General features: G+C 31.9%; 2 protein-coding genes and 2 non-coding genes across 4 annotated transcripts; 1 reads left to right on the forward strand and 3 right to left on the reverse strand.

Annotated features, from left to right (window-relative positions):
- Nucleotides 1–200: 200 nt before the first annotated feature.
- Nucleotides 201–2,388, reverse strand: LOC137831429 (protein GRAVITROPIC IN THE LIGHT 1). Its single transcript, XM_068639100.1, has 2 exons — nt 1,637–2,388; nt 201–1,015 (listed from the first exon to the last, which is right to left on the reverse strand). Exons 1-2 carry the CDS (start codon nt 2,280–2,282, stop codon nt 234–236), a joined length of 1,428 nt encoding a protein of 475 aa, XP_068495201.1. The 5' UTR covers nt 2,283–2,388; the 3' UTR covers nt 201–233.
- A 2,912-nt stretch (nt 2,389–5,300) lies between these two features.
- LOC137831431 (uncharacterized) lies at nt 5,301–7,665 on the forward strand. The gene is made up of 4 exons (XM_068639102.1): nt 5,301–5,746; nt 6,658–6,750; nt 7,150–7,284; nt 7,387–7,665. The coding sequence occupies exons 1-4, from the start codon at nt 5,513–5,515 to the stop codon at nt 7,426–7,428; spliced, it is 504 nt and encodes a 167-aa protein (XP_068495203.1). The 5' UTR covers nt 5,301–5,512; the 3' UTR covers nt 7,429–7,665.
- Nucleotides 5,884–5,955, reverse strand: TRNAG-UCC (transfer RNA glycine (anticodon UCC)). The gene has a single exon. It is a non-coding gene; the product is annotated as a tRNA-Gly (tRNA).
- A 985-nt stretch (nt 7,666–8,650) lies between the features above and the next one.
- TRNAM-CAU (transfer RNA methionine (anticodon CAU)) lies at nt 8,651–8,722 on the reverse strand. The gene has a single exon. It is a non-coding gene; the product is annotated as a tRNA-Met (tRNA).
- Nucleotides 8,723–10,920: the final 2,198 nt, after the last annotated feature.

Here is a 10,920-nt window from a genome sequence, read left to right on the forward strand (position 1 = left end):
TAAACAGCCCATGAGTCCTGCGAGGCAAGTATTTATCTCACTCTAATTAGTGTTTTTTAAAACGACTCCCTAAAGAGTGATTGTATTTGCATCCTCTTTTTTCGCTTCACACCCTTTCTATTTTTTTCCCTTTTTTTTACATTTCAAAAAATAATTCCTAGTATTCTAGAAACCAATTAATGGAATGTAAAAAAGCAAGGTGGTGCATAAGAACTTTGACTCAGAAAAAAACTTTATGTTCTCGCTATCAAATAAACTCTGGCCTTTATAACAGACCCATTCCCAAGCTTAAATCCAGGGCTAACCGGAAAGCCTACAACTTGACCAGCTGACACTCTCCCACCTGAAAATTTGACTACACTGTCCATATACTGTTGATGGAACTCAGCTCCTCGACTTGCCTCAAACTGACTAGGTGCAGGGTTCAACGAGAATGCCAGTAAGTGAAGTAACCACACTGTCTTGGCCAACCCTAAAAATTCATTGTAGAATTCACTTCTGGGATGGTTTCCTGCTTGGACTTGACTATGTTGCTCCAAGTTCCCAAACAAGGACTCCTCCATCTTTGGATGGACAATGGCAAGATACTTCTTGGAACAGAATTTACCAAAGTGACAAGTTGGTAAGATTCCAAGAAGCTCAGTAGGATCCATGGACTTCATATCCCGGTACTGAGTGAAGCAGTCCCGTCGAAACTGATCAGGGTTGAGGAGGGAGGAGAGACTTCCATCCATGTAGAAAGTCTCGTGGTCAAACCCTTGAAAGATTTTCCTGGATATATAGGATTCAAGGGCATACTTGGCATGGTGAGCTGACACAATGGATGTGGTTGAAGAAGTACTGTGGTATTTCTCAGTTGAGGCAGTAGCAGCTTCAATGGAACGAACAGCAGCTGTTATGTCCCAATGTGCATTGTGCATCAAAGACAGCAGCAGAGATGTGAAGGACTTTGACGCTTCTCTCACTTGCACCATTGCTGCTTCGAACAGTTCTGGACTTGGTACTGCTGCAATTGCTGCACAAATCATTTTTTAAATTTACAGAATCAGAACCTCCATTCACAAAGTGTACAATGTTAGTCTGGGCCAGAGGAATTTGGATATTTTATTGCAAGTTTTTTTTTTTTTTTTATCTAAAACTCAGTGTAACCTTACACAAAGCTACTTTTATCACTTAAAATAAATTTTACTTCAAACTATGGTGGAGTGCTTGGATTCATGCAGATAATCCAAAATCACGTTAAAATGTCTGCCAATATAATTTTAGGTAATTTTTCACATATTCTACGATGAAAAATGACTGCATTGAATTTTTTTATATATATTGAATATTCATACTAACCTGTTTTTAGAATAAAACATCCAAATATAAATCAGATCATCTCAACTAAAATCAAGTTAATTGAAGATCAAGTTTGCAAATGTTTACCTAAACACAATCTAATGACAGGTTTGGGGCAAAATCGTTTCTCACAGTTCACACCTTCAACTGAAGACAGTTCCAAGTTCAAAGCAAGAAAATATAAGAAAAAGAGACTTTTGAATCTTGTTCTCAATATTCCATCCATCTAAATCTAAACGCCCACATTCCATATATTATATTAAAAAAAGTGTGGCATGCATATTGCTGAATGTACCTTGAATTCCCAGTTTCCTCTTAGACAAGGACCTCCCAGGCTTCTTTTCACCACTCCCATTACTAGAGAGAGCAACAGCACTATCAAGCTTCTCCCGCAGATTCTTCACCTCCAAATCCTTCACTTTCACCTCCTTTTTCAGCTCCTCCACCACCGCCTCGTACGGCGCCACCACCTCCCTCACCGACGCCACCCCACCACCTCTCCTCCTCCCCTTCCTCTTCCCTTCCCCACCCCCGCTCCGTCGGAACCGCTCCCTCAGCACGGCGAGCTTCCGGAGCTCCGTCACCACCGCCACATCAGCAGCCCGCATCCTCTCCGGGTCCCACGGAGAATGCGCCTCCTGAAGCCTCACATAAGCCCTCTTCATCGCCGACACGGTTTCGAACACCTCCTCCATCAGCCCCTCCATCTGTTTTACTTTCAGAGCCTTCAAAGGCCCCACCGCTCTCTCTTCCTCGTACTCCTCCTCCTCCTCATGCTCCTCATTCTCTTCTTCCTCGTACTCCTCGTTCCTGTTCTCCTCAGAGTCGTAGGGCGAGTTGTCGTCCTCCTTGCCGGATGCTGCGGTGGCCAGGGGGTGGAGGAGGCAGGAGGCTGTGACCCTTTGGATCAGATCGGAGAAATTCGAGACCTTTCGCGTCATGGGTGCACTCTAGATGCGTTTCTGTTCGCCTTTGACAGAGACGCCACTGAGAATGAGAGAGAAGTGAAGCTCAGAAATGGTGGCAAGGAAGTGAATGCGAGTGGGACCCATATACCAGTATGATTCTGTAATAATAATAATAATAATAATAATAATAATAATAATAATAATAATAGTGGGATAAAAAAAATTAGAAATGGATATTGGTAACACGTGCTGCGTGAGTCTTGCAAGACTGTGACTTTGCTGGATTCAGTGAACAGTGTCAGACCACCCACGAGGAGGGTGCGCACCATCACCATCTCCGTCACCACTAATATTCCAAATCTTTAACTACATTTTTAAATTAAAAAATATGATTGGATTCTTTATTTTCTTTAATTTTTATAATTGCCTATTTGAAATTACTAAAATTATAATGAGCTATAACTAACTTCATAAGTCAATATATTCACTCATATTTTTTAATTTTAAAATAAATAATGGCCTTTTTATATCATTAATCTAAAAGGAATAACTGACCATTTTCTTTTATAATTAATAAAAATAACAGTATCAATATTAAAATGTACTGTTATATAATATAACAATGCATTTGCCGGATTAAACTGGCAGCGTGCGGTGGCAAGGGCCGTGAGTCACGGTTGTTAGAGTGGTGGTGGGTGGTGGTTATGTATAGCACTGTGTGGATGAAATAAGAAAGCATGGCATGTGATGAGATAAGAGGATACAGTGAATTGTGTGGAGACAATAACATATTCTTAGCTGTAATATCCTTTGCCTATTTGTTTTTTATTATGTAAATTTATTCTTTATTTATATAAATACTTTCCTATTAAAAAATATACTTTGAAATTATAATTAATATCTAAAAGTATTTAAATTATTATTATTATTTAATTTTAATAAATAGGTGATTTGAGTTTATGTGTTCAGATAATTATAATACAAATACATGTAAGCTATTATAATACGTTAAATACAAATTAAAATATAAACCATCATGTAAGTTAATATTAGTAAAGTTATATGATATTATTTTATTTATATATTTACCTTTTTTTCTTAAAATTACAAGTAGATTAATAAAGAGTTTATCCTATTAACACTTTTTTGTCAGCCCTATTAACCTAATTCACATCTTTCTAATAGGAAGTATACAATAACACGTAATAAATGAGAAATAACATTATTATATTATATTGCCGAAATAAAATATATAATAAAATAATTATCCTATCTTATCCTGTTATATATATATATATATATATATATATATATATATATATATATATTCAGTCATGTGTTAACAAGTTACTTTACTTTGTTAATTAAGACTAGAGTTTTTTTATGAGGTTGTTAAACTATTTAGAATTTAATTCAAAATACAATTATACAGTAAATAATTTTTTTTTTATTATAGGTAATTATATATGGAAGTTATTATTATTTTTAAATTCCATAATTAACATTTAAAATTATATTTACATTAATTTTGAGCTAATTAATAGTACATAACTTTTGCACTGTCTTAAAGAAAAACTTACACCATTAAAAAAATAAATAAACTTCAAATTTTAGGGAAGAAGTGCTCTCACAGCCTTCCTTAATCCCCCTAAAAAAATAACGTACATATGGAAATTTTCAAAATTTCCAGATGTAATTAAAGTGGAAATTAGATGCAATGTTTTCTAAAAAAATTACAAAAATCACAATTTTTTTTATCTCTAAACTTTTATTTCATAATTCAATCATTTATCTTTTAATTATCCATAATTTTGATTCCAAATTTTAACTTTGTTAAAGTTTTAATAAAAAAAAATATAAACTATCACTTTTATTCTTGCTAGTGCTACCATTTTTAATTCTATACAAAATGTTACAAGGATTATGTATTTTTCTCCGATATAATTTCATGTTCAAGTAACAAAAAAGCAATTGAATTGAAAGTTAAAACAATTACTTATAATTAAAAATAATCAATCAAAGTTATGTAAAAAAATTCAAAATCTTATAAAAGCACACATGACTAAAATTGTATAAAAAAATACGCATCAAAACTGTAGATAATTAAAAATTAAAAGAATAAAGTTAAAAAAAATGAGAAAATAATTTCGTCAAACATACTACTAAGATTACAATTAAAGCTTTAATTCACTATTAAATTCGTTTGATTACTCATTACAATTACAATTAGAGGTTTTAACATTGTACTTTATGTTGCGAATGATTTTGTCCTTTTTCAAAGGAGCTGTCATATGGGGTCAGACACCTTAACTAAGTGCTTCAAACCATTTTTCTTTTTCCATCATAAAAAATTACAACTTTGCATTTTCAGACTTTTTCTTTTAGCTTGGGAAAGAAAGTGAACAAAAAGGAAGACAGAGAATGATCAGTAAATTCATCAAGTTGTTTGGTAAGAAAAAATGTGAAAGTATTTTTTGGGTTAGATTATACAAAAAGAAAAGTGTAGCATAGTAAATATTGCTCGATGAATTTGTTGGACATTTCACATTAACTAGATATGAAAATATTTCATTGTATATAAGTGGATACAAACCTCACTCCATGAGTCGATTTTGTAGGATTGAGTTAGGCTTAAAGTACACTTTGTAACATGGTATTAGAGTCATTTAAAGTCTAACGAGTGTTTGTTGGTTTGTGCCATCTGCTATCGAGTCGTTATCGAACCACCTATAATATATTGTCCCACTCACGAACTCTTAGCTTTTTAGATCTAATTTTCTCAATCCAATAATAACCATACAAATTAAATTAAACAAAATCTTATTATATTAAAATATAATATTATATATACTTTGAATTAATTATTAACTAATAAAATGATTCTTAAGTGGTGTTTTATGATTTGATTATATTATTTTACATTTATCAAATATACCAACTTTACTTTTAGGTATAAGATTAGATGCAGATAACAAAGTTGAAGTAATAAGTATAACAGTACTATTTTACTCTTACATTACAATTAATAATTGGCCTTGTGTTCCACCAAATGGATAAGATTTGTTAGATATTTTTCATGGAAAAAGGTCCTTCAAACAGATATTTTCTCATACCTCATTTAAGTTTCTTACAACCAACCCCAAAAGTTTGAGCTCAAAAAATATCTTACTCACCCACCAAATGTTACAAATACACACATTCACACACAATTTCCATGATTTTGAGAGAAGAAAAGTAAGGTTGGTGAAGAAGTTAGGAGGAAAATGGAGTGCAACACAAGGCCAAACAGGAGTGACATTCATCTCTCAGCAGAGGAAGAAGCTAGCTTAGAGGCCAAAACCAGAGACTACTTTGATGGGGTGGCTCCAAAACGCCACACCAAGCCTCAACGCAGTGACTATTCTACTCAATATCATGATACTTTTTCCAATGCTCAACAATCTTCTATCCCAGAATTGCTACACTTCCAACTCCTTGAGAATGATCCTCAAGAAAAGGTTCCCCCATTTTCAACTTCTCTTCACCTTTTCTTTTATGAAACTTCATTTTACTTTTAACCTAATTTCTCTGCACTTTTATAAAGATTTGGGCAAAGAAAAAAGTTTTGTTTTGAATAGAAAACAACAAAGAGTTTTGCGTTTGCCGGGAGTCGAACCCGGGTCTATTGCTTGGAAGGCAATTATCCTAACCGTTGGACTACAAACGCTTGTTGATGTGAGAATTTTCATTGTTTTCTACAACAAATCTTTTAACATTAGCTTCATGATCCATCTCTGATTTTAGAACTTTGGGTTAAACAGTTTATATTTATTTTAATTTACTTTTATATAAGCTAGATCTTGGTATTTATTTGTAAGGTGAGACACTATTGATTTTATAGCTTTAATTTTGTTCTACCTTAGATATGTTTGACTTCTCATGCAATAATTATTGGAGTCAATAACTGATCATATAACATTTTTCCATGTTATATGTTTTTTTTTTCTCTAATTTGTCCTTGAGCACATTGTCTGAATAGTTAATGAGTGAGTGAGGTAAATATAATGTATTTATTGAAAGGATGAGACATTTTCTTGTAAAATTGTATAAAAAAAATGTATTACTAATCTATGAGTTGTACATAATTTGGAAAGAAGGTAGTAATTTTTATGCATTTTATGCATTTTTAAGATAGTTTTTTATTTTTTTACAAATTCATGTGGAACAATTTGTAATTGAATAGCAACATAGCTTTTACTTTGCATTTGCTCTTCATTCTAGTTATAATGTCAATTTTATTCTTTTTTTTAAACGACTTGAAAAATGCAGGTAAATTATTATATACAAATGTTTCAGTTTTGATCAAAGCAAAACTGAACTTTATGTCAATATTTCTGATATTTTCATTATACTCTTCAATTATATCCAGAAATTGGTGTACAGTGGGAATGAAGTAACAGAAGAATTTGTGGAAACAGAGTATTACAAAGATCTAAACAGTGTGGACAAACACCACCATACGGTATTCACTCCAAACCCACTTGCATTATTCTCAATATATTTTGTGTCTCATAAATACATCTCTGCATTAATTTAATTTCTTTTTGTTATAGTGATTTTGATCGCAAAATATTGAAACCATGCTTCTTTGTAATGGAAATTTTAGATTGAATGTTAGCCAACCTTATAATGGACTATCTAACACTGTATGACTTTGAACCATGAAATGGTTAAAGAAAAGATAGAGAAAGAAATACTATTGTGTAGTTTATGTGATCCACTTTATCTAAAAAGAGTTTTGTTGTTGTAGATTCAGAAAAGAATGAATAAAAGATACAAAGACTTATATATAATATTAAATACAATATGTATAGTTTATTGTTGATGTTAAACAATTCATGAATATGTGTGTCATCCACAGACTGGAACAGGATTTATCAAAGTAGAGAAAAGTGGGAAAAACTTTCACATAGAACCAGATAATGACACTGGTTGCCATCATTCTTGCAAGTGCAATCCAGCAACCAATGATTGGGAACCTGCTACTGCCGTTGAGGTAACATAGCAACCATGTACAGGATTTTTGATGAATTTGCTCTTTTACTGTAAGAATGTTATCTTTGTTTTTTCCTAAAGAAATTGCATAAACATGTCTCAGGTGGAGCACAATTCAGACAAACCTAACAGGAGTGACAACTAAAATTGAAGGAGTGACTTCATGAAGATATTACTATCTCAGTTTCATTTCAGATTATGTGGATTCCACTTGGTGTTTTTGGTTGCAATCCAAGTTAAATTAAATAAAAAAACTTGTGATTTGGATTCAAGTTTATTGTGGTTTAAATATGGTACTAGTTGGCTTTTCATGTTGTGTCTTTGATGTATTGGATTTCTGGAAATGTGGTAAAATGATATAAATTAGTAACTGTATTCACTATGTCTGGTTTAAAATACAAGATTCATCATCTGTGTGTATTTATTGTTCCTATCAATAGCATATCCCTAGTTTGTAAACCATTAAAACACCATAAACACCTATATTTGCTTATAATATAGCCTTATACAATTAGTTACATATTTTGAACCCTAGTAAAAGTGTCAAGTCACATACTTAACATGAAAATAGAAGAGAGTTAGAGAGAAAAAAAGGCTCTTATTTTTGGTAGGTGTAGAAGGGACTGTTATAAAAATGGATGTGGAACTTTAACTTACCTAATGAAAACACAGTGAGTTAAGAAATGACCTGACATTATTGATCCAGAAGTTTGATGACATATTTCACTGCTTTTCAGCACATGTAGGCGAGATTTTAAAGATATTCATATTTAAAGCAAAATATATAGAATAGCATAGATACTACAAAATATACATTATAAATGAAAAGTTTACAATGAACTCTGTTTATAACAACCGCACTATAAAATAAAGAGATGAAAAAAATGATTTACCAAGAAAAAAAGTAATGTTGAAGATCCAGAGAAAAAAAGTGATAATGTAATATGATGGAAAAGTTAATGGGATAAAAAAGTGAAAAATGTGTTTGTAATTACTTTTCATCATTAAGAGAGATGTTTTATGTGTTGATAGATAGGTGTTAAAACATTGAAAAGATAAGAAAAAGAAAAGTTAGAGACAAGTGATATAAGTATTTGAGAAGAAGGATATATTCAAAAGCAGTCAAATAGATGTGATTGGAAAACACTAAAGAAATGGAAAGAAAGAAAGCATAGCCATGGTGTTACATATAAAGGCTACAAACTATGCATAATGCACGAAGTTATTATAAAGTGATGGACGTGGGGTATGTAATGAATTTTAAGATTTTTTTTTCATAAAACCCTTTTCAAATTTAAGATTTTCAAGGAACAAGAACATGTCCATATTGAATGAAAAATATAAAGTTACATAAAGTTACTTTTTTTTATCAGAGCCTGGTTTCGATCCAGGGACCTGTGGGTTATGGGCCCACCACGCTTCCGCTGCGCCACTCTGATGAATAAAATAATATTTACAAATACTCTTTAAAATCTTTCCAACTTTATTGTAACAAAACTAGAATATAAGACATTAATTATATATTATATAATTATGAATTATATAAATTAACAATAAAAATTTATGTGTATTAGTATGTTTTAATTTTTTTTGTAGTAGTAGAAAGATGTTTCTTATGATTGGTTCAAAAAGATTTGTTTCCTATTGTTTGAGTTTTTAGAAAATTAAGTTAGAACGGTGCTATAATTGTTAAAAATTTAACAAATATTTTTTGAATTAAACATTTCATCAATTCGACACGGACACACTATTTAAGAGGCGTGTTGAGTATCGTAGCTCATAACTTAAATTCCAAACTTGAGGTTGAATTATGAATTTACTTTCTGCAATTTGAGGTAATTCTGATTTCGGTCCCTTAAATTAATTTTTTTCTACTCAGAATATTATTTATTCTTTAAATATTAAATTTTGAGAAATTAAACCCAATTTTAAACCTCAAATCCTAGACTTTAAATTTTACAAACTTACTTTAGTCTTTAAAGTTTAGTGTTAAAGTCAAAATTTGAGAAATTAAATAAACTTTTTAAAATTTAGGACCAAAATCATAATTATTCCAAATTTCAGAAACTAAAAACATAATTAAACCCAAAATTAATAATAAAAAAATGGGTGTAAATATTTGAAAATCCGAAGGAACTTCTGGGAAAATTATGAGAAATGGGAAGGGATTAAAGGATTGCAGAAACAGTTTTTCTTCTTTTTTTAAACTACCTTGCACTTAGGTTTGGTAATTTATAAATAGAAAGCAGGGAAAGTTTGTAGCTTTGGAGGTGACATTGTTTTTGGGATCTTCACAACAACCTTCAGTTTTGAGATTAACTGCATAACAACTATTACTGTCTGTAGTAGTTAACAATGGCCAATGAGAGTGCAAAGTTGTTGTAGTTTTTGCTATGAGGTGGAGATAGAATTGGTCAATTAAATAGTATTACTTCTTATGGATAAAAGCATAACTATACTGCTACAAAAGTTTATTACCAGCATCTGCATGTTGTGTTCCAAAAATTATACAATAATATTTAATAAGACAACTCTCATCTCATTCTCTCCATGGATGAAAGTTCCATTCCTCTTGATGCCACTTGGAGATAACCCTTCTCATGAGTAGTAGAGCAATTTTGACTGAATAAAACTGCTTGTGATTTAGTCCTGTTATTCTTTAGTTTCTGCTGAAATTATTAGTGTCTCCATGTTCGATTACTTTCCTCATAAAAAACATGCGCACATCACTTTCTGTTGAAGATTTTATCAGAAGCATCTAATGCAAGTTCATTAAATCATATAACTTAAAAACATGCACATACATGTTTTGTTGATAAATAAGTCTTTACATAATTGTTTACCCTTTTCAATCTGCCAAGTAGAAACTACATACTAAAATAGACTTCTCAGGAAAGAAAATCCATCTAGCAAGCTTCTCTAACCACGAGCCATCAATTTCTCGCTGGTATGCTTGGTTGTTGAATACTGCAACTGTTGTGGCAATACTTGCATGATGATATCCTGCATTTTCTTTGGTTGCAGCAAATAATAACATTTCTGAGGCCAACAGATTCGGTGGGTGCACATGCTCAGGTTGCTGATACTTCAGCTAAGCATGGGCTATTTCTTCAGAAGCAACTCAATATTTTTGAAGTTGCTCCTTCCTTTTTTTATCTCTACAGTGATAATGGCTGTTGTAGCATGTTCCTTCCTAGAGAGGCTGGGAGTTTTCTTTGTTTTCCTGGAGCTATGTCTCTTTATGTCAACAAAAAAGAACCATAATGAATAATTTTGCAAGGAGAAAACTCCCTAATTATTAGCATCAAAGTATAGCTATATGATTATGAGTCTTGTGTTGATTAATGTTTAAATTGATCATAAATGCTTGAAAGAAAATTTGAATATAGATCTCATAACTGAATGGAAACAGCAAAATTAAATGTAATTATGCAGTAGGGTGACAACCTAGGGAATGAAGACCTTGCCATTGTGGGGTCTAATCTATCATAGATATGCGTGGGACATTCAGCTAATAACGAATGAATGAATTATAACCAATAAGAGAAGCTGGTGAGGTATAAGTAAAACATAAGAGGCATACTGGATAATTCAAAAGTAAACAGGGTTGTTAAATTCAAAATTGTAGTCCAGCAAA

Source organism: Phaseolus vulgaris, chromosome 6, assembly GCF_000499845.2.
Source record: "Phaseolus vulgaris cultivar G19833 chromosome 6, P. vulgaris v2.0, whole genome shotgun sequence".
Lineage (NCBI taxonomy): Eukaryota > Viridiplantae > Streptophyta > Magnoliopsida > Fabales > Fabaceae > Phaseolus > Phaseolus vulgaris.